Source organism: Choristoneura fumiferana, chromosome Z (genome assembly GCF_025370935.1).
Source record: "Choristoneura fumiferana chromosome Z, NRCan_CFum_1, whole genome shotgun sequence".
NCBI classification, from domain to species: domain Eukaryota; kingdom Metazoa; phylum Arthropoda; class Insecta; order Lepidoptera; family Tortricidae; genus Choristoneura; species Choristoneura fumiferana.
Window position 1 is genome coordinate 24,704,332 of NC_133472.1, and position 22,837 is coordinate 24,727,168.

The 22,837-nt window shown below is 38.6% G+C and overlaps 2 protein-coding genes across 4 annotated transcripts; one reads left to right on the forward strand and one right to left on the reverse strand.

The window, feature by feature from the left end:
- Positions 1–61: 61 nt before the first annotated feature.
- Positions 62–18,507, forward strand: LOC141431950 (ATP synthase F(1) complex subunit gamma, mitochondrial-like). Of its 3 annotated transcripts, none has more exons than XM_074093269.1 (5): positions 62–173; positions 8,345–8,565; positions 15,854–16,017; positions 16,782–16,946; positions 17,618–18,507. In XM_074093269.1, the coding sequence occupies exons 2-5, from the start codon at positions 8,427–8,429 to the stop codon at positions 17,882–17,884; spliced, it is 735 nt and encodes a 244-aa protein (XP_073949370.1). In that variant the 5' UTR covers positions 62–173; positions 8,345–8,426; the 3' UTR covers positions 17,885–18,507. The 3 variants fall into 3 exon arrangements, with proteins under 3 accessions (XP_073949370.1, XP_073949352.1, XP_073949360.1); XM_074093251.1 differs by lacking the exon at positions 62–173 and adding an exon at positions 4,543–4,722; XM_074093259.1 differs by lacking the exon at positions 62–173 and adding an exon at positions 4,634–4,722 and having other exon boundaries at positions 8,329–8,565.
- Positions 18,508–18,881: 374 nt separating this feature from the next.
- On the reverse strand, positions 18,882–22,640 carry LOC141431967 (glycine cleavage system H protein-like). Its single transcript, XM_074093297.1, has 4 exons — positions 22,101–22,640; positions 21,936–22,015; positions 21,303–21,431; positions 18,882–20,269 (listed from the first exon to the last, which is right to left on the reverse strand). The coding sequence occupies exons 1-4, from the start codon at positions 22,201–22,203 to the stop codon at positions 20,102–20,104; spliced, it is 480 nt and encodes a 159-aa protein (XP_073949398.1). The 5' UTR covers positions 22,204–22,640; the 3' UTR covers positions 18,882–20,101.
- Between the last annotated feature and the right edge of the window lie 197 nt (positions 22,641–22,837).

Below are 22,837 nucleotides of genomic sequence, written 5' to 3' on the forward strand. Positions count from 1 at the left end.
TATATGTCCGTAAGAATATGACGTCGTGATAAACAAGAATGTGGTTAGCAGCGGCGATACCATGTGATACACAAGCAAAAAATACCAGTCTAAGCTAGCACACCTTGGATACGGCAGTCTAAAAGTTGAACATACTACTTATCAGTTAACTTATCAATTTAACGAACTCTAAGGTACGTAGAGAATAGATAATTGGGGATGTCTATTTTTTTACAATGTATAGTAAATCGAAAACCATTTCGAGATGCTTTTTAAGTCGCTTTCGGACCAAAAACCTCATCTTTCTAAATATCTGTCCTAACCAATATTTTTTAGCTCTATCTCGCGTAATATCTGCCATAGTCACTTCATACGAGCTGTGAAATCAGAATCATTACGGATTACTTTTTTAAAGTTTTGGGAAATTGGATCACACGACGGCAAGTGTCATCACTATCATGAAATAGTTTACTATATTATTGTTTGTAAAATAAAATACGACTATTCATTAAAAATGAACATTGCGATATAGATAAAAATGCTGACAAAACCATCTAGCATAAAAACCCTAATGTTTGCAAATAATTACAAACCATATTTCCACATTATCTCACTCTTAGATGAGATTAACATAAGTATTCCTAATACAACAACATAATGCTCAATAATTAACTCTAAACTATTTGATACGTGTCTTACAATTTCATCCTTACGCGCCGGATATTACGCTCGAACAATACAAGGACCCTTCTTTAGGCAGTCGGGTAAAAGGACTCGTTTATTTCAAGTTTGATTGACATACCACATCCGAAACAACTAAAGGTAAAGCAGCTCATGGCCTTGCCACATCTACGCCGTTGATATAGTAAGTTCGTACGGTCGATCGATGCAACAAACGTTTAAAATTGCGTCGGGCAAATTTTTAACGCGCGTTTACCAGGAACAAGTCTTTAAAAATAAATAATATTATTTAAAAAATACCACATACTACGTCCTACTTATATATCCTACTTCTCCTACTTATAAATGCGAAAGTTTGTGTGTGTGTGTGTGTGTTAACTTAACACAACCCTAATGAAGATAACGATATAATTTTTGGGATTTTCCAGAGGAATTTTGCAAAATCTCTGAATTTCAATACGTACCGGATCGAATAGTGTAGGTACAGTCACCAGCATTAATATCTGCCACAGTGAGCGTGCAAAAATATCTGACACGTCCTTTCGGCCCTAGGAATAAAGTCGTATCAGATATTTATGCACGGTTGTTGTGTCAGATATTGGTGCTGGTGACGTACGCCTATCTCTAGTATTATAAAAGCGTGTGTGTGTGTGTGTCTACTATTTGTGTATGTTTGTTACTCTTTCACGCTAAAAACGGCTTTACGCATTTGGATGAAATTTGGTACGTAGATAGATGGACGTCTGGAATATCACATCAGATACTTTTTATCCCGATATTCCAACGGGATAGGGATAAAATCTTAAAATTTCAACCGCTGGGTTTAGAGTCTTGAAATTTTGGACAGTTGTTCTTAAGACAACCTCAATGAAGAAGATGACGCTATAAATTTTCGGTATTCCCAGGGGAATTTTATAAAATCCCGGAATTTCAATTGTACCAGATCGAATAGTTTACGCGTGCGAAGCCGCGGGTAAACTATGGTACATAATAAATGCAAAACAACGGTTCCTGTTTGGCTGGCCATGCTGGGATAAATCACGGTAATAAAACCTAAACAATATTACTTACCTACGTGGAAAGTTTGGTAGTGTGCTTGTATGAGGAAACACCTAAGGTGTCGTGTTAGCAGTTTAGCTAAATTAAAACATCAAGTGTGAAATTGGTGGTTTTGCTCATTAGTTGTACTCCTACTACTTATTATCTACTATTTTCAAACCGTAAATCAATTCTGAATTAAAGGTTCGCTTAATTTTTAGCTAGTTAAAACTATTTTACAACATACACGAAGCTGGCTACATACACTATCTGACAACAAATAGCCAGAATTGTAAAGGAAATGCCTCATTCATTCAAAGTTGAATTGATACAGCTAAACGTAATGGAACGGAGAACTACTAGCATACCTACAATTATAACTCAAGTCGCGCCATTTTGTTTATAAAAAAGACTTTGTTATACATATGATTACGTGGTAACGAGTTTTGTTTTATTGTAAGTATCATAACAAATAGAAAACGGTGACGCTTGTGTTCATAAATGTAAAACAAAAATTATGCTGTTGATGATGTGATAACCTTGAAACAGATTACTAATCTATTTACTTCCATATTACTTGAACTTAGTGGGTAGGTATGTAGAAACTAGTAAAAACATACTCTTAATATTCTTTTAGCCTTTAGGGGCTTGTTAGATAATTTTAACAAACGCATTTTTTCTGAGTATCGTCTTTTCACATCGTGGTTTTTCACGATTGCAAATTAATTTTTTCGCTTTATTCATGTAGCGATTTTTCATGGAGCATTTTGTAATTTTCGCGTCTATTTTTATGGCTAATTTTATTATTCGCAACTATTATCAGTATAATATACTTAGTGCAGTATGTAAGATATTTTAGTCGAACTCTATATTCTAACAAATCGTTACACCTTAGTGTCCACATTATAAAAAACATTAATAGTTATGGTTAGGTTCCTAAAGTATCTTCAGATGCCTAAAGGGAAGACCACCCAGAAAGAAGAGCCCCGCGATGCGGGGCTCTGTCAACATAAGGCTCGGGTTGCCTAATGCCGGTGAAAATATATGCAACTGATAAAATAAGCGAAAAAAATAAACTCGAACATTATAAAACGCTTCATAAAAAATCGCTACATAAAAAAGACGAATAATAGTTATTTGTTATGCAAGACTGGAAAGTTACTGTTTGGCGCGAGTAGTTATATTGAAACCCAAGCAAGCGAAGGATTCTAGGATTGAAACACGAGCGAAACGAGTGGTTTAAAGGAAGAATCCTGAGTGTAGTCGAGGGTTTCAAAGCCACGAGATGCTAAACAACTTTACAGCTGAGCGAAATACACAATTTTTCACCTCACGAAAGCGAGAAAAATAGTAGGTAGATGGAAGAAAATAAATTTAACGCTCTTATAAATCAGTTTCAGGTTATGGGCTCTAGAAGGTCACAGAAGAAGGGGTTCTAAACATTTTTGATTAATAAAAGAAGTAATAAGATGAAGTCATAATTTTGTTTATTTTGTAAGTAGATTAATACGTAATGTACTTTAAAAATAACAGAATATTAATACGTAATTTGTTAGGTAGGTATATAATATTAATTCGATTTATATTTATACAGTAGCTGTGCCCGCGACTTCGTCCGCGTGGACTTAGATTTATCTCAGTCAGTTATTGTTTTGACGGCCTAGCAGCTTACAAAAGATACATCCCATCAAAATGTTCACTTCTTATACACAAGTAGTTACCAAATAAAATACCTGTGATTGTGGCCGTATCCCGATTAGTTTATCTAGACGTTTTCTGCGACTTTTATCCCATTTGGCTTTTCAACGGTTTTATTGTTACCTATTATCACTAAGGCCCTGGTTTCTCAGGCCCGTCACACGCGACCAGCGGCATCTGGATGTGCGTCGCACCTAACGAATTAACGGTGCCTATACCCGCTGCCGGTGACATTTCAGAGAAACCACCCTCAAACATTCCCGCACAAAACATTCGGTCGTGGTCAGAGAAACCATGGCCTTATTGACACTCTTACTCTTAGCACCAGCCTACCTAGAAGGTAGGGCCAGAACTCGGCGATCTGTGGGATGGGACGTGCGCAAAGTGGATGTCGTGTTTGCGCTAGTGTCGGAGAGCTTTGCCAAGGCTTTTTCCGAGCTTTGCCTAAGAGCGTTTTCATATTTTCCGATCCGATATCGGAGCCGACCGTATCGGAACGATTTTGTCGGAAATATGTGAAAACAGCACATGATATCGACTATCGGGTGTCGTCCATCATCGTCCGATACCTATATCGGATCGGATAATGTGAAAACGCTCTCAAAATGGCCGCCACGCATCGGGCTCTGCGCATACAGAGACAATTTAGATACACGCATAGCACACATAAAAACATTATCGTCCGACAGCCCACGGGCGACCGATGGTGCCGCCAACACATCGGTGTCGTCTCCGATATCCGATATCGGGCCGGACAATGTGAAAGACAGGTACATATTTCATACATTTTACTTGCCCCGATATCATATCGTCGTCCGGCACCGATATCGGAACGGATAATGTGAAAACGCTCTTATTCTTATTCATTCAAAGGGTTGCCAGTGTAATCGGTGGTTTTCGTTTAGCTAAAAAAATGTGTTGCCAACCCATTTTTTTTTCAAAATTTGTTGCTTTTTTCCACTGCCAACTTATGATAGATAGACTTTACCTACAACTTTTGCCACTCTATTTGGATATTAACGTTTAATAAAATTATGCGTGTAAGATATTGTGTTATGCGGCCTGACTGAAAAAAGGTCATTATTTATTGATTATGGTAAAACAAAATCAAACTTACTTTTCTTTAAACCGTCAAACGCAAACTGTCACACTTTTTTATCCGTCATTTTACTGGAAGTCAAGTATCTAAGTAAAAATATTAATTTAATACTTTTCTTATAAGTTAAATTCTAAAATGGTACAATTAAAGCAAGTATCATTACGATTGAAATCCATCAAAAACATTCAAAAGATCACTAAAACGATGAAGATGGTATCTGCTAGCAAGTAATGTATCTGTTTTTGGACAATTCCTAATCTATACACCAAAATAGAAAGAAAAATCCTGACTGATTGGCTTACTTATTATCAACGTCCAATAAGACGCTTAGGATTAGCACGCACCGCAATAAAAACTTCGTAGGCCTGGAACCACAAAAAAAACACATAGCTTTCTTTCTATACAAGCGCACTGCGCACGCGTGCTGATTTTAAAATGTTACATGATACTGATTTCATATATAAAACCAGTTGTTCCATGGCAATAATGTTGCTATTTTTTTCTGTGGACCTAATGGAACTACCTAGTTAATTAAATGTTGAAAACTACAAGTACTATACAGTATTGACATTCTACAAAAGTAATGGCACTATGATTACCCATAATCATCATCATAATCAGCCGGAAGACGTCCACTGCTGAACAAAGGTTTCCCCCTTAGAACCCCACAATGAACAACAACTCGCCACTTGCATTCACCCGTTGCCCGCAACTCTCACGATGTCGTCAGTCCCCTAGTGGGAGGAATGGCAACGCATCGTCTTCCGGTTCGCGGTCGCCACTCGAGGATTTTTCTCCCCAGCGGTTACCTGTCCTATAAGTAAAAGTTATTTTTTTAATCAATTCCGAAGTGGTTTTCACTCACTTCTATCCAGTGGGAATTTTGCATTTTCCCCACGAAAAAGTAGCCTTTGTCAGTCAAGGATAGTGTAACTTTATATTGGTGAAAGATTTTTTTAAATCGGCTCAGAGTTTCACAAATTTCCTCCTACAAACAAAGAAGCAAACGAAGTTTAGATATTTCCCTATCCCACGGGAATATCGGAAAATAACCTTCTTTATGCACCTTTTTAACCCTCAAGGAATACAAATACCAATTATAAAGTCCCTGTATTCGCTAGGCAGTTCGTTTTCACTGCAATAATAGCCAAATCAAATCCTGGCCTGACTTGATAAGGTTTAATTGTTCGAAAATGGTTAAACTGAGCAAGTGTTGCCATACATTCTTCCGGAACATAACTTTGTTTGCGAACTACCTTCCGCTGGCGTTCGTGTCGTCACAGCCTAGTGTGTATATGTCTTTATTTTGTGTTTAGTTTTAATGGGTCCCACTGAAAAACAGCGTTGTGGCTTGCCGCAACATTATGCTGAGTGGGTCCCAATTTATACTATTCGATGTTTTTTTTTTAATTATTATTTCATCCTAACGTGTTTTTTCTGTGTATCGAATATGTGTAAATAAATCTCTCTCTCTCTCTCTCTCTCTCTCTTTTAAAAATATCCTTTTTATTCCCTATCCCATCCCGTGTGAATTTCTAAAAAACCCTTTTTAGTGCACTTCTATGACTTTAGAAATATATGTTACAAATATCAAGTCTCTATATCAACTAGTAGGCTAGTATAAACTAGTAGATACTCCTTATTTCTTACCCGTGGCAATTTCGGTAAATCCGAAAAAAAAATTTTTACTGTTGGTATTAGGTAGCTAGGTACCGAAAATACAAATCCCATTTATTCGCTATCCCGTAGGAATTTCGAAAAATTATGACAAACAATAATTCGGACAAACATTAGGTACATTATGACTTGCGAAGAGTATGCCAACTTTGGCGCGCCCGTTTGGCGAAGTTCAAGTTTTTAACTGCAACGGTTTGGACTGTGCGTTGATATATCAGTCAGTCAGGATTTTGAATTTTATATGTATTATCTAAAATAGTCAACCCTCAAGCGGATTTTAAATTGATTAAATGAAATTTTAGGTTTTGATCCGTAATTTTGAGACAAGGAACACAAAACTTGGTGGTTAAGTTACGAGTTACATGTGATTTTTTTTTAACTAAAAGAATGAATATTACTATTGAAAACGATTGTGAAAAAAGTAAAACCGACTAAAAACCCTTGAAAATATTCCTCAGCACGAGCCAGCAGGAGTGGAACTATATATAGTCGCCTACATACTATGGGTTTCAATCCCTCCTGCTGCGTCGTGCCGAGTCACCGACTTTGAGCTATATAGTACGTACCTAGAAAAATATTTTCAAGGCTTTTGTAGTCAGTTCCATTTTTTTGTTATTTTTTTGGAGTCGGTTTTACTTTTTTGTTAAAAATTTTCATTATTTCTCACTTTTTAGTGATTCGTAGCCATTAAGCCCAAACACGACTTAGTTACGTTGTTTTATAACAGAGTTCCGTTGCCTACCTTCTGGCTTCAGCATCATTGTTAGTACGAAAGAATCATTAACTTAAAGCTTCTTCTTAGTCGCTTATCTAGGTATATTAGTCATGATCGTTTAGAGACGAGCGAGCATTGACGAGATCCATTGGTCATCTACGGACTTCTTCATCAGGTCCAGTTAACCAAATGAATTTAAGTGCTTATCTTAATGCTAAAAATGCCAAAATCGCCATAGGTGTGCCTATAAAATTATAGGTTTGCCCTCGATATCCCTAGGATTCCATCATCAGATCTTGACTTGGTGACATTAGGACCACCTCAGAAGAATACTCTTTCGAATAAAAAAAGAATTTTGTAAATCGGTCCACAATTGACTGAGTAATCGGTGAACATACATAAAAAAAATACAAACATTGGAACATAGAACCTCCTCCTTTTTTGAAGTCGGTTAAAAATATCGAGCAACCACAGTGCTGCGTAGTCCCGTTTTGTTCGGAAAAAAGGGAGGGCAAAACTTCCGAAAGACAAACACGTTATTCTAAAGAGATCGATTTAAAAATATTAAACAAAATAAAACAACTTTTTTTAGCCCATAACAAACACGTTATTCTAAAGAGATCGAAGTGAATGACCAGACATTTTATGACTTATTTATAAAAATAGTAAGATACACATTATAAACAGAAGTACGTAGTACATTTATTTTAAGAAAAGTTAGAGGTAGGTATATCTAATTTTGTTTTAAACATACTTTTCAAAGACTTTTCTACTAAGTATACAAATTATGGTAGAACAAATCCTCTAAAAATGGCTCAAACGTGTATTTAGGCTACAATAATAAACCGAACGTGGTAAAGCACTATTACTAAACAAATTTACTTAATGAGTATTTCTCAAAAAGTTGTCCCGTCAGGATATTGACAATTATAAACAGTCATAAACTGCATAAAACATCCGAAATTTCTTGTCGTCAGGATAAGGTCACGAAATCTTGTGAGGAAAAAATCGTAATTTTGTAACTACCTACATCGAAACTTTCTATTGGATCTAACAATAAAGATTATCTGACTTTTTATCACCTTTTCCACAAGGTTTTGTATATATTTAAACACAATATTACTTATTTTTTGTGTTGAAATAGCGTCAGGAATATATTTTTTTACATTAGTGGACAACTGGGTATGGACAAGTTTTTGAGAAATAGTCTATTACTTTATTACTAAATAAATATAAGTAGTTATTAAAAGTGAATTTTAGTTTTACGTGTTTCCACGGCAGTGGCGGAGATGCCACTTTACATAATTATGTTATCTATCGCGGATGAAGTCGCTGGCAAAAGTCAATACCATATTATAAATGCGAGTTTGCGATTTTTTTTTCGTTATTAGGTTTTTTATCGTTAATGTTTTCACACGTTTAAAGAATGAAATGCCTATAGATAATGCTCGGCGCAGGTTCACAAGAGCGGAAAGAGAGCTAAGAGCTGCCAGGCCTTTTGGCTATGGGCCTCGTAAGTTCTACGAGTCGAGTCATTTAATGAAAAAAAAACCAGATGAAGACGCTAATAAAAAAGCGGACGCTTCGGCACCGCCGCCACCACCGGAGGAGCTACCAGTAGACAAGGAAGAAGCGAAAACACTTAAGAAAATTTACATAGCTGTGACATCGGACCGAGGTAAATCAGCCAGTACATAGAATTTAATCATTGCTTCGATTTGTTTCAGAAAGTAATAAAAATCCGGCCAAGAGCGTGTCGGACACGCCCAAGATAAGGTTCCGTAGAGCCGTTAAGAAAAAATCAAGTTATACTTTTCTAAGAATTTTGCATTTTTTATGGAATCGTCCAAGTTTAGGTATATTTTATACCTTAGGCTGCTATTTTACTCTTAAACTACCTACTAATAATTCTCAAAAAAGTTAACCGTTATAATTTTCCTTGTAAATTTGATATACTTATTACCATCATTTTTTTCAAATTTTTCAAACCAATAGTTAAGGTTTTAGAGGTGGGGGGACGCTCGATTTTAATGCAAATTTGCACTTTGTTTAAAGTTGAGTATTTCGCAAACAGATCACTGAATCGAAAAATTCTTTATAGGTCTTCACAACCCCCCAATGATTTTAAAAGGCATATTCTACGATACCCCGCACAATAGGGTTGGCTGCGAAAAAAAAATCACCCCCACTTTACTTCTAGGGAAGGTACACAAAAGTAAAAAAAAAAAATTTTTTTGTACTATTTCAATTGAAATGATATGAAATGAAATTTATTCTATTTGAAAAACATCATGTTCATGTTGAGATGTTAAAAGTAAATAAGATTGATAGTCTTAATGATGACAATAACCTTATAAGAATAGGCATGCAATAAATGTTGAATATTAAACAATACGAAACAAGGATAATAATAATTAAAATCAATGTCAACAATACAAAACATCAATAATAACGTAACATACAATTTTATTTAACTTATAATTATGACGTGTAACGCAATTTGTTACTGAAATACTTACTTAAATTAATTACAAAACTAAAGACAAAATTAAAAGGGAATAAGTAATAATTTGATTCAATGTCAAGTTTACATAAATTTAAATTATCTTATTGAAAAGAAACTATAAAACATATGGAGAAAATTAGTAAATTAAATAAATATATAATCAAAGTGAATTTCAATTCTATATTGGTTACCATTATTATTCACATCGCAAATTTTATCGTAATACTCATTTAAATTATAAAAATTATGCAGAGCAAGCCGATTTAATATGCCCACTTTAAATTTATTTCGCGGCAGTGACAAAAGCGTTAGCGGAAGCTTATTATAATTTTTTATAGCCATGCTGTACACATTGCTGCGGCAAGCGGCACAGAGCTAGTCTATCTTTGGGAACAAGAAATTCGTGTTTGCGTGAACTCCTAGCCTCTGTGATTTTTAACAAAGATGCACATTTCCGCTATGTAGATGCAGGTTACTGGGAAAACTTTAAGCCGTTTAAACATAAGTATTCTAGGTAAGTATTCATAAGATTCTCTAGTCCCAATACCACACAATGCCCTGATGCATTTCTTTTGCGACTTAAACACTCTTTCAATGTCTGTGCAGTTGCCCCAGAATATGATGCCGTAGCGCAAGACCGAGGCAACATATCCATGGTACGCATTGTGTGCTGTCTGCAAGGAAGCAATCCTTCTCAAACGACGAAGAGCAAGCAAAGCTGACCTCTATTAGTTTTAAATTGAATTGCTTTGGTTTTGCTGATGTTAACTTTCAGATTATTTTTATGCATCCAATTCACTACATCGCCAGTTACCAAATTTATTTCATTTTCAAAACCGTCTTTATCCTTAAATTTGAGCAGAATTGTGGTTTCATCTGCAAACAGTACACATTTGTGATTCGTGACATTTGGAAGGTCATTAATATAAAGAAGGAATAGCAGTGGCCCAAGTATGCTTCCCTGCGGCACGCCACATTTGTTTTCCTTGAAAGATGACCTAGCAGTGATTAGATTACCTTTATGCAATTCTGTTATTTCAACACACTGTTGACGGTTACTTAAATAGCTAGACAGCCAGTCTTTTTTTTTTAACGAAGTGGAAACTCATTACGACTACCACCGGGCCAGGGGACACCGGGATGGTTATGTGGGGCTCTCTCCCCCGTCCTCTTCCCCTATGGGAAGGGGAGGGGGGAGCATACCCACTAAAACCACTCCGACGTTGCCCTCTTGCCGAGGTTTGTAGGCGCCACGGGATCCCGAAGATTCTACCGCGACGCCTCTCGGCGGCCCTGGATCACGCTAGGGCTACCCGCGCCAAAAGGGGAGAAGTCGCAACGTTTTGGCTTCTCCCCCAGACTCGTAGGACCGTGCAATGCAGGCTGGGGACCCCTTTCCCCCACCCGCTGGTCCTACTGGGGGATTTGGCGGGCGGCAAATCGACTACGCCTCACCCCCCTCCGTCTGCGCCGGAACTGGGGCGCGTCAACTTCGTCTTCACGCTCCCGTTCCGCTTCTTCTGTTTGGGAGATAACTGCCTCACAAAAGTTGTAGAAGGCCTCCCATGACTCCTCGCTCTCAAGCATTGCGCTTACCACATTTGCGAGCGACAGGTCATTACGTCCCAGTGTTGAGACTAATGCCTGTCGTTCGGGTTCCCATGCTGGGCACACCTCCAGCGTGAGCTGGGCAGTGTCATCGTCATGTGCACACTGATGACAGGTTGTGCTAATTTCCCTCCCTATTCGATGCAGGTAATGACCGTAGCATCCATGTCCGGTCATTACCTGCGTCATTCTATAGGAAATTGCCCCAATTTCCCTGTCAATCCACTCATCAAAGGAAGGGAGGAATGTGCCACTATGGTCCTCGTTCCATAGCGGCAGTCCTCCAAGCTATCCTTCCACCGGTCTCTTATACGCTTCTCCGTCATTCGACGGGCATAAGCCAGCTCTCGAGGGGCCAACCTTTCCCCACATTGCGCTCGCGCCTCTCGTCGGGACCAGTAGGTCTCGGACATGACCTGAGCGTCCACATCCCATGGCGGGGTCCCGGCGAGGACGCAAGCTGCCATATGGGCCACTGTAACATATGCCCGTATGAGGCGAATTGCACAGACCCGCTGTGGCTGTCGAAGAAGGGATTTATTCCGCTCCGACAGCCGGTCCGCCCAGATTGGTGCTCCGTAGAGTGCCATGCTGCGGACAACGCCTGCAAAAAGTCTTCGGCAGGCACCTCTTGGTCCGCCTACATTGGGCAGTAGTCTGCCCAGTGCTGATGCAGCACCCATCAACCGAGGAATAAGTCGGGTGAAGTGCTCTCGAAAATCCCATTTTCTGTCCAGGACAAGGCCAAGATATTTAATATTAGCCTTGACCTGGACAGGTTCTCCCCCTATCGGGATAACGGTGTTGGCGGGCACACGCCAGCCAGGTCTTCCAAAGACAATGGCTTCTGTCTTGGAGACGGCTACCCTCAAACCCAGCATGCGGATGCGTTCTACAACAAGTTCAGCAGCGACCGCAGCCCTTCGCAACGTTTCCCTCATATCGCTTCCCCGGACGGCCACCATTGTGTCATCGGCATAGCAAATGGTGGCCATGCGGGGAAGCTGGACCCCTCTGATCGCCCAATCAAAACCGATGTTCCACAATAGTGGACCCAACACGGAACCCTGAGGGACCCCACAGGTCATCGGTCTTGATTTCCGCTGTCCGCGGTGTTCGTAGAGCACTACTCTTTCTTGGAGATAGTGCCCCACTATCCTCTGCAAATAGAGAGGCAGGCCGTGGTACCTTAAGGCCTCCTTTATTACTTCGTAGGGGAGAGTTCCGAACGCATTCGCTATGTCCAGCGAGACTGCGATTACTCCCTCTCCCCTACTGGCCGCATGGTCCGAGAAGTCTTTAAGCGACTTGATCGCGTCAATATTACCACGGCCAGCCCGAAATCCATATTGGCAATCAGCCACATTTGGCCCGATTTCTTCCATGTGCTCGATGATCCGGCGAGCAATGACGCGCTCTAGCATCTTCCCGGCCGGATACATCGAGCAAGACAAGGGGACGATGGCCCGAAGGCGAATCCGCCGGTCGACCCTCTTTCCTAAGAAGGCATAGGCGCCCCTCCTTCCACACTTTAGGGAAGCGCTCTGTCTCCAGGCATTCAGACAGGAGGTCCCTCAAGCGCTCCCCCAGATGTTCGAGTGCTAGAGGGATCACCCTAGCTGGTACACCATCAGGTCCTGGAGCCTTTTTGTTCGACCTAAGGCGGTCGACCAGGGCCATCATCTCGTCGTCTGTTATCCTTGGCACCGGATGCCGATCATTTGGCTCCTCTGAGGGGGCCAACATCCTCGGAGGAGCAAAAAACCAGTGCCGACGGAAACAAGCCCTCCACTATTCTGTCGAGGAGTTCAGGCTCCAGCGAATCCATGGGGGGAGCGCGCTTCATTTTATTGCGAACCATTTTGTATGGTCTTCCCCATGGATCCCTGTTCAAGCTGCTCACAAATTCCTCAAAGGCGGCATCTTTTGCCTTTATTATGGCGTATTTCGACCTCGGCTACCCATTTCCGGCTTTGTTTCTTCTCTAACTCGATAGCTAACTCTAGCACTGATAGTCTCTGAGCAAAGCCGTGGACGGACAGTCAGACAGACGACATGGCGAAACTACAAGGGTTCCGTTTTGGCCATTTTGGTTACGGAACCCTAAAAATATACATAATAATAAAACCTATTCTAATCTTGTTCTCTTTCTTTTGTGGTTGAAAAGGAAACTATGAAAATAAGAATGTATTTTTAGCGCAAACAAAATAACTGATATTGACCCGATTTTACACGCTATCCAACATTTATGTGTCAGTGTCGCAACGATACGACAAAGAAAATAATAAATGCGATCAATCTGGCTCAAGTTCATTTTTATCTGTTTTATTTACTTGAGTACTTATTTAAATACAGAAGTTTATATTGTACCTTAGTAAATAAGCCTGTACTACGTATTGGTCTTACAACTTACTCTTATAATGATCACGCGATTGTTGTAACTGGATTAATCAACTTTTATATTGTGTTGTTACTCTTTTCCGTAACGCAGGAGATATCAGTGATACACTTTCTTAGAAAAACCGGCCAAGAGCGTGTTGGACATGCCCAAGAAAGGGTTCGGTAGCCATTACGAAAAAATCAAGTAATATTTCTCGTATTGTGTAGGTCCGGAATCTTCCAAGTTTAGGTATATTTTATACCTTAGGCTGCTATTTCCTCTTAAACTACTACTAATTCTCAAGCATATCTTAGCCGTTATAATTGTCCTTGTAAATTTGATATACTTACTGCCATACTGAATTTTTTCAAATTTTCCTACCCAACAGTTTAGATTTTAAAGGGACGCCCGATTTTAATGAAAATTTGCATTTTAAAGTTGAATATTTCACAAACAGATTACTGAATCGAAAACTCGTTTTAAGAATTACCCAATGATTTTGCAAGAACTATCCAACGATACTCCACACTATAAGGGTTAGTCGAGTAAAAAATATCACTTCCACTTTACGTGTATGGAAGGTAAAAAAAATTTTTTTGTTGTTTTTAATTTACCACTTATGATATGTATATTCATGCCAAATTACAGCTTTCTAGCACAAACGGTCTCTGAGCTTAGCCGCGGACAGACAGACAGACAGACGGACAGACATGTTGAAACTATAAGAGTTCCTAGTTGACTACGGAACCCTAAAAATGTTTGCAATGTATTCTATTAGCATGCTTAATGAACCACGAAGGGATTGCCTTAAAACTACGTCATGCTCCCTGGCAACCCCACTGTCTGTTTTGTGATTTTTTAAGACATAAAGCTAATGTACCCAATATATATCAAATTAGTACCTACCACAGAGTACATATATACCTACTTAAAAAAATTGTACCTCAATATAATCGAAGGTACAATTAATTGAATTTGGGGTTGCTGCAGAGCGTCTCTCCAGCAACCCCATAACTAAATTTAAGAAATTCCACGTGGACACTTACTTTTCAAGTAAAGAAGAGGCCAAAATAATTGTACCGCAGTTAATACTGTTAAATAAGTTGGTTATGGCCAGTTAAATTACTTAATTGTTAAAATTACTTTTTGGAGTATTTTTGTATTTTTTATTTCAAGTTTGTTACTTTTGGATAGTTCCAAGGGAAGTGTTTGATGTATCTCGATGAGAACTAAAAACATAGATGGCGTTAGTATGGCTGCTTAAGTGACTAATGAAAAGAAAGCAAGTTGCCATGTTGGTGCATAGGAGAAACTCGTGTCTAGACCCCTGTCCAGTGGTCGTGTAGGGGAATAGCACGCAGCACGGATTGTGGTGGTCTAGGAATAAAATTGGTTGACTGTACCTATATGAGCTATCCTATTTCGCAAAGATGGTTAGGCAAACGGGTTGCATTAGGTATAAATATTATTTTCAGTATTAGTTTTCCGTTAGAATAAAATTTCAACTCTCTATTTTTTTTATGATTTCGGGCACCAGAATCCACGTTAAGACCTATATGTGTATAATCCTAATCCCATTATATGTATTAAGTTTCGTATTAATCTGGCACGTTGTTTATAAGTAAGTACCAGCAGTCGGCTGCAATTAAATTTCTGGCGTCCTAGCAAAAATTAAGTAATTTAACTAGCCATAACCAACTTATTTAACAGTAATAATTGCGATACAATTATTTTTCGCCTCTTCTTTACTGTAAAAGTAAGTATCCATGTGGAATTTCTTAAATTTAATTATGGGGTTGCTGCAGAGCATCTCTCCAGCCCCCCAAATTCAATTAATTGTACCTTCGATCATTTGAGGTACATTTTTTTAAGTAGGTACTAATTCGGTACATATTAGGCAGCTTTATGTCTTAAAAAAATCACAAAACAGACAGTGGGGTTGCCAGGGAGCGTAACGTTTAAAACTGTCGTAACTCCCAATTTTTAGTGGATTTGTACCCCATAAAATCAAACTTTTAATAGGTAACGCAGGGGACGTTACTATGGCAACAAAAGTTAATTAACCCAACTACCTACCTTCTTTATTAACGTGTAGTTAGGCAAGCAATTTTGTTATTATAATCTTAGGATCCACTAGACCAGTGCGAAGTAGCACAGGAGTATGCGAGGGAAAATCCACCAATAAGATAGAGCATGGGTAGAAAAATTAAATAACTGTATTGGTGGATATTTTTCTTGCACATCGTTTACTAAAATACCTCGTAACGCAGACAGATGTTTAAATCATTCTGCTCGAAATTACCAAGCTGTTTGAAATGATTACAAACAAAATGCGAGTGTTTTCTTCCTTTGTCGACATTATGTTAAAATATACTACCTCGTTTCAACACCACTTTTTATAGTGCTGCCATCTTAAGTGAGTGTATGTCAATATTTACTATTTACATTCCCTACGTTTTTCTAAATTGCCAGGACTGTGCGGTGGGGTACACAGCGGCGTGGCGCGACGTATCCGCCGACAGATGGCAGCACTGCCAACGGAAAGCCCCGTACCCAAAATCGTCTGCATTGGCGACAAATCCCGCGCTATGCTGCGGAGACAATACGCAGCAAGTATGCTCGTCAGCGTTAAAGATGTAAGTACCTACCTATACTCGTATAACTTGAAGACATTGAATCTTAGAAGGATCAAGTTAAACTCTACCCTTTTCCCAAATTCGCAACAATTTCGAATTCATAGAACGTATAAGAATAAGAACGTATATTGAGAACACTCGAACCAATTGAATCGTGACCCACTGTGGAACCTTTCATAGAAAAGTCATAAGTAGTGACATCAAATTGCTTGAGAAGAGATTTTATTACTTATGACATTTACTGTGAGAACGTTCTACGGTGGGTCAGGAAACAAATCGTTCGACTGTACGGTCAAAAGCATAAATACTCGTATATACGTTACCAAAATGTCAAAAATATCTATACACCTATAAGCCACTAAACATAAGGTCAATGTATACATATTTTGACGCTATGGTTTTGGTGGTAGGACCTTGTGCAAGGTCCGCCCGGATTGCTACCACCATCTTGCTCGCTAATCCTGCCGTGAAGCAGCAGTGCTTGCACTGTTGTGTTTCGGCGTGGAGAGTAAGACAGCCGGTGAAATAACTGGCACTTGAGGTATTCCTTTTTTGGCCTCTAGGTTGGCAACGCATCTGCAATACCCAGGTGTTGCAGTTGTCTATGGGTGGTGGTGATCTCTTACCATCAGGAGATCCACTTGCTCGTTTGCCATCCAGTCGAATAAAAAAAAAATAAAAAAAAAATGGCTGTATATATATTTTTGCATTCGACTGTACCTACCTATTTCCTCATACTTCAATTTGTGCCTATGTTTTTTTAGATTGGCCGAATAGCACCTGTCTTCGCAGACGCCTCAACTATGGCCGCTGCTATAACAGAAGCAGGCTACACTTACGATATTGGAGAAATTTTCTACAACAAGTTTTTCAGTGCAGTCAAATACGAACTTAGCATGGTGCCTTTTTTCAACAAAACAAGGATTGAGGTTCGTATAAATGTACACATTAAATTAACCTACCTAAGGGGCTGTTTCACCATCCATTGATTAGCGTTAATCGACGGTTAAATTTAATGCCGTCTCCAGACTCTACTCGCACAAAACAAATAGGTAGGGACGGCATCACACCTAACCGCCAGTTATCACTAATCAATGGATGGTGAAACAGCCCCTAAGTATACTAGGTAGGTGTCCCACTGCATAATATGAAAGAGTAACGCGTAACTGATGAACTGACTGACAGACAGCATACAGTAAACGACTGGAAGACATACTTGTATTCTTATCCATACTAATATTATAAATGTGTGTGTATTTGTGTGTTTATATGTTTGTATGTCTGTCCGTCTTTTACGTCGAAATGGAGTGACGGATCGACGTGATTTTTGGCATAGAGATAGTTTATGGGCCAGAGAGTGATATAGGCTACTTTTTATCCCAGAAAAATGCACAGTTCCCGAGGGAACAGCGCGCGATAACCGAATTCCACGCGGTCGAAGCCGCGGGCAAAAGCTAGTAGGATCATAAAGGTGTACAAAGGAGATTTTTGGAAATTCCTACGGGAGAGGGAGTTAGGTAGGTTTCTATTTAGTTTCGCACGGGGAAGAAGTCGCGGCATAAGTCTGTTTTTAAGTCTTAAGTCTTGCCTTTTAATCCAGTCCGCACCGAACATGAATGCGTTTGACGACGTAGACGACGACCAGCTGGAGTGCTACGCGGAGTGGACTCTAGCGGCGCTGCTGTACTACGCGCTGAAGGAGAGCGCGGCCTCGGAGCAGTCGGCGCGGATGTCCGCCATGGACAATGCCACGAAGAACGCCGGTGACATGATCCGCAAGCTTACTCTGCTCTTCAACAGGACCCGCCAGGCTGTCATCACCAGGGAGCTCATTGAGATCATATCGGGAGCAGCCGCTCTGAAATAAAGCTCATCAAAACGACTTCGGCAAATTTTCTTACTTAATACTCGTATCATATCTCATTATCTCCGGCCAATATTTGATATCTGTTGTTTCTGCACGGGCCCAATATGGATTTATAACTTCAAACACAACATGCCGTTGCTTGGCTTGTACCTATGTGAAGGTTTCTTCACGCGATTATCGTTCAACGATACCTACACAATAAACAATATCTCACTCGCTTATTTAGAATGATAAAGTTCAAATAGGTAGGTAAACAAACTTACGCATGAGAACACAACTAGTATGTTTGAAAAAAAGTGTGCCTAAGTTGGTACGAAAGTGGTTATAATTTATGAAAAAATGATAAGTATTTCAGATTATTACCTAGTTGATTTTACGTCATGTGCCGTAAAACAACCACTTGCAGAAATATTGTTAAAGGGTTTTGTGACACTCAGTATTTTACTATTTGATATTTGGAGATATCTTCTTGCTTGATCCTTGCGTTAATAATAACACATTTAAAAAACTATTGGGATAACGCAGGGGTATTATACATTAACAACGAAGGTGAAAAAGTTTATTTTGTGGAATGTATTACAACAATGATTCGTTAATAAAATAGTATATTTTATAAAGTCTAACTACATTGTTTTCTTCCTAAGAGTAAACATATACCAAAGTATACGTTCAACAAATTTCAAAAAATTGTATTGGTTTCTAATGTGTACCTTATTTTGTAACCTATCAGGTTGTCGAATTTTCAATGATGCCACACATTTGCATAGTTTAAGGTAAAGTGGGATAATCTAAAAAACGCGAAAAGTGAAACAGTACCTATCTACTGTATTTCTTGTCGTACAGTCACCAGCACCAATATCTAACACAACAAGCCTGCATAAATATCTAATACGACTCTATTTCTAGAGCCGGAAAGACGTGTCAGATATTTTTGCACCCTCCGCTGTGGCAGATATTAATGCTAGTGACTGTACCTATTAATTACTGCATTAGCTGCAGTCAGTTTTTTATTTATTTTACCTATAGAATTATGCCTACTACTGTTTCGCTTTTCGCGTTGTTTCACTTTACTACTTTACCTAAATCAAATCACTTTAAACAAACTTTAAATAATTTTTTGAAGCTGGTCGACAATAATAGAATATAATCTAGAACGGAACGTATTTTTTTAAATTATGCAGCGTATCCAACAGAGGTGTGCGAGGATATGTTGCGAGGAAAATGTTTTTCATTAACCAATAGAAACACTGCATTTACCTCGCCTCGCTCCGCTCAGCGGTTTACACCTGAGATGTGCTGTGCGAGGATGTGTAAATGAACCGTTTCTATTGGTTAATGAAAAACACATCCCTCGCAACACATCCTCACACATTATTGGTGGAACCCCGCGGACCTACCTACCTATATCTAGTGCCATCCACGTAGACGCGTGATTTTGTCAAAATTAGACATTAATGACATTGTAATAAGAACCACGGCACGCGTCATCGTGAATGACTCTACCTATACCTCTCTGGTCATACATAAACAAAATGACTCCGACAAGTATTTACATCATAAACAGAGCCCGGAATTTTGCGGCATTTAGTAGCAAGATTTTTGAAATAAATAAATCGATTGAATGATTGATTTTGGATCTGTCATAGTGACTACGCAGTTATCGACTCTATTTAAATGATATCGATAATGATATTATCGTAAAATAATAAACGTAATATATTTTATAAAGACACTAATGGAGCACCTATTAGCATTACTATAGACTCTGAATATGACATTGAATTTTTAAATTGGGAATAAGGCTTCAATTTTTTTTTTACATAAACAATAGTCATATAATTTTGGTTTTTACCTTTAAGTACATTTGATAAAAAAACTAATCTAATTGGGAATTGTTAATTATTCATTGTTTTCATTGCATAATTCATTATTTGTCTATTTCACATTTTGGACTACTCGAAATTTAATTGGAATAGATGGCTCTTTAACGAATAACTGCTGCCGTCTATTGTTGACCTCTACGTTGAACATTTTTTAACATGTTGCGTATCGATATATCGATATTGAATATCGGAAGTCGATAACTGAGAAGTCACTACATGACACATCAAAAATGCCGCGAAAAATTCCGGGCTCTAGTCATAAGTACCGTATTTAAATAAGAAGTAACAGTTAGTAAAGTATTCTACATATTCGATGAGTATTTAATTTACAACATTAGTGGTTCGTGGCATCCTTCAGGAACTCGTTGTAGGCTGCGGCCGTCATCAGCTGCTGCAGTTCCTCGAGCCTGGTCAGCCGCACCCGGAACAGCCAGCCCTCGTCGTAGCATGACGCGTTAATTGTGGAAGGAGAGGCTTCCACTGCTGTATTCTTCTCTGTTATCTAGAATGAGTTTACGTATAGTCGACCTAGTGCTTTACCGTTTTTTGACAGTTGTAATATATCCTATTATTTAAACCCTTATTCAGTTTTAAAGTTACAAACCTCTGGTAGCAAATTATGTTTTGTATTTCTTGCAGAAAAAACAAAGTGACAGTCAGACACAGGGATCATTTTCGAAGAATTACCCCACCAAGCGTCGTAGGGTCAAAAACCGCTGATGATGCTTCGGAGAGCGAAAAACAAACAAACAAGCGAAACACATATTTATAAGTAATATTGTTAACTCAAGAAATATTCTGTACTTAAATTATTTACAGTTTTTATCGCCAATTTGGACCAATATGTGTGACCTTTAATTATATACGAATAGTTAACTTTTCACAAATAAAGCACTACACCAAATTTGATAGAATAACAAAGTTTGAGCTTCATAGCAGAAACTACGAGTAGAATATTTTTAAACAGGGAATGAGAGCGGATGAGTCCACGAAACACAGTTATTAAATTATGTAAATCGAATTTTAATAATGTAGCACATTACGTATTTAATATTGTGTTATTTTCTAAGTACATTACGTATTAATCTACTTTCAAAGTAAACAAAATTATGACTTTATCTTTATTACTTCTTTTATTCATCATCATCATCATCATCATCATCATCATCATCATCATTATTACGAATTCACAAAAAATGTTTAGAACCCCTTCTTCTGTGACCTTCTAGAGTCCAATGTTATCCGAATGGACTATAATTCATCTTAAATATCCACATTTTTAATTAACAGAGAGGATACCTTAAAAATACTGGAAAACTGGAAAAGCGCGAGTTGAACGAGTGTGGTTAGGGTTCCATACATCCCCATATTTTAAACCACACATTTCTTATAGCTTTTCCTGTAATCTACAGACAAAGAACTTTTATTCGTACTTCTTTTTACGAGTATATCTTAACTCGGGAGTTAATACTATCTTGTCTACGGGCACTCATATGTATATCTGATGGCATCTCTGTAAAATGTTTAGAGCTTACAATTCCTGATACCGGTGTGTAGACTTCACTGGCAGCCTTGACGCTCTCGAGCGCCGCGCACTCTTCGCCTGCGACCAGCTCCGAGCCCGGCGCCGGCAGCTGCGCGAACACTACTTCGCCGAGGGCTTCCTGAAACATCCAATAACGTATTCAGCGCCTTGAAGGCTTCAACACATATAAGAGTAACTACATAAATACATTTTGAAAGCTTCACTTAGTGTCTTAAACGCTACTGTAAGTTGATAAGGTACAGTCAACCTATGTGATTCCTGGGCCACCATGGAACCTTATCATTTATCATAGTAAATAATTTTGTTTTTCTATAACATTAACTATGTATCGAATGATGTTGAATGTCATTACGACACGGTTCTGTGGTGGCCTAGGAATCAAATTGGTTGACTAGGTATAGTACATATCGTACAAAGGTTGCTGTATTATTACGAACTAACGTTTATACACTTGCGTTTAATGCACTGTTTAAAAGTTAAATGAACGCTTTTACGTTTTAAAGAACTGAGTAAAGTCACCGGGCGGAACAAAATGTCAGTAGTTACCTGTTGAAGTTCTCTTCTTAAAAAGGTACTAGGTAAGGAACACCAACCACTAATGCTAAAACGGAACTGAACTGACCTGTGCGTAGTTCGAAATGCCAACGGTTCCAATGTTATCGTTAACAGAAATCCACTCGTGCTTTTTTGTGAAGAATTTTCCTAAAATCACAATAATGATTAATTACGTTCTATTTAAATTCCCATGCTAAAGGTTATTTGTGTAAAACAGTGTAGGTATACATACCTTTTGTGATGGTTGTGCTGCTGCTATAAAATACTCTGCAACAATACGTTATGGCGGCTCCGACTTGCCTCTGCCTCGCTGCACGAATAATTGTTAATGCCATGTTGCACCGCCTACTCTTCAAGTTTAATAACCAGTATGCTACGATTTGTAAAGCTTTATAAATGAAGTAAATTGCTTTGAATCTTAAGTTTTAATCAATGAACCGCCTAGATGCTCTTGACCTTATTTTATTGCCTTATAGCTGAAGGTAGAAATCTTCGACACGTAAAATTAAACAATCGTGCCGAGACGTGCACAGAACTTCGTTGATTATAATATATAGTGTGGTGTAACAAATGTAAATCCGTAGTGAATAACAATTGAATAGTGCGGAGACGATAATTATAGCAATCATGTTATCCATACCTACTGATACTGGTGCTCGTCGTTCTCAAAGATTCAGCACGTTGTTAGATTGGTTTGGCTTAATAGATACCCCTGATCCTTGTTAATATTTATCGATACCTACTTTGTATAGATAATAGTAGTTAACAAGACTTTCCATATCATATCATATGTTGTTCAAAATGTACCGTATCAAAGACCTCTCTAACACAGAATTCAAAGATGAATATACCTACAAAGAGGTCGCCTGAAGAATCCAACATAGATGGAAACTTTGTCATGTCTTCTCGTCCATAATTCCGTAGTGCCTCAAGACTAGAGACTTCAACCAATGTGTATTGCCAGTGATG

What these genes read in the sequence shown, in the direction of transcription:
- LOC141431950 (XM_074093251.1), top strand. Translation starts at nt 4,631, where the DNA reads ATGGTACAATTAAAGCAAGTATCATTACGATTGAAATCCATCAAAAAC. An exon ending in TGCTCGTCAGCGTTAAAGAT is followed by an intron (nt 16,018 to 16,781) that starts GTAAGTACCTAC and finishes ATGTTTTTTTAG; the next exon opens with ATTGGCCGAATAGCACCTGT. An exon ending in TCAACAAAACAAGGATTGAG is followed by an intron (nt 16,947 to 17,617) that starts GTTCGTATAAAT and finishes CTTTTAATCCAG; the next exon opens with TCCGCACCGAACATGAATGC.
- LOC141431967 (XM_074093297.1), bottom strand. Translation starts at nt 22,203, where the DNA reads ATGGCATTAACAATTATTCGTGCAGCGAGGCAGAGGCAAGTCGGAGCC. An exon ending in GCATTTCGAACTACGCACAG is followed by an intron (nt 21,432 to 21,935) that starts GTCAGTTCAGTT and finishes TGGATGTTTCAG; the next exon opens with GAAGCCCTCGGCGAAGTAGT. An exon ending in ACACACCGGTATCAGGAATT is followed by an intron (nt 20,270 to 21,302) that starts GTAAGCTCTAAA and finishes AACTCATTCTAG; the next exon opens with ATAACAGAGAAGAATACAGC.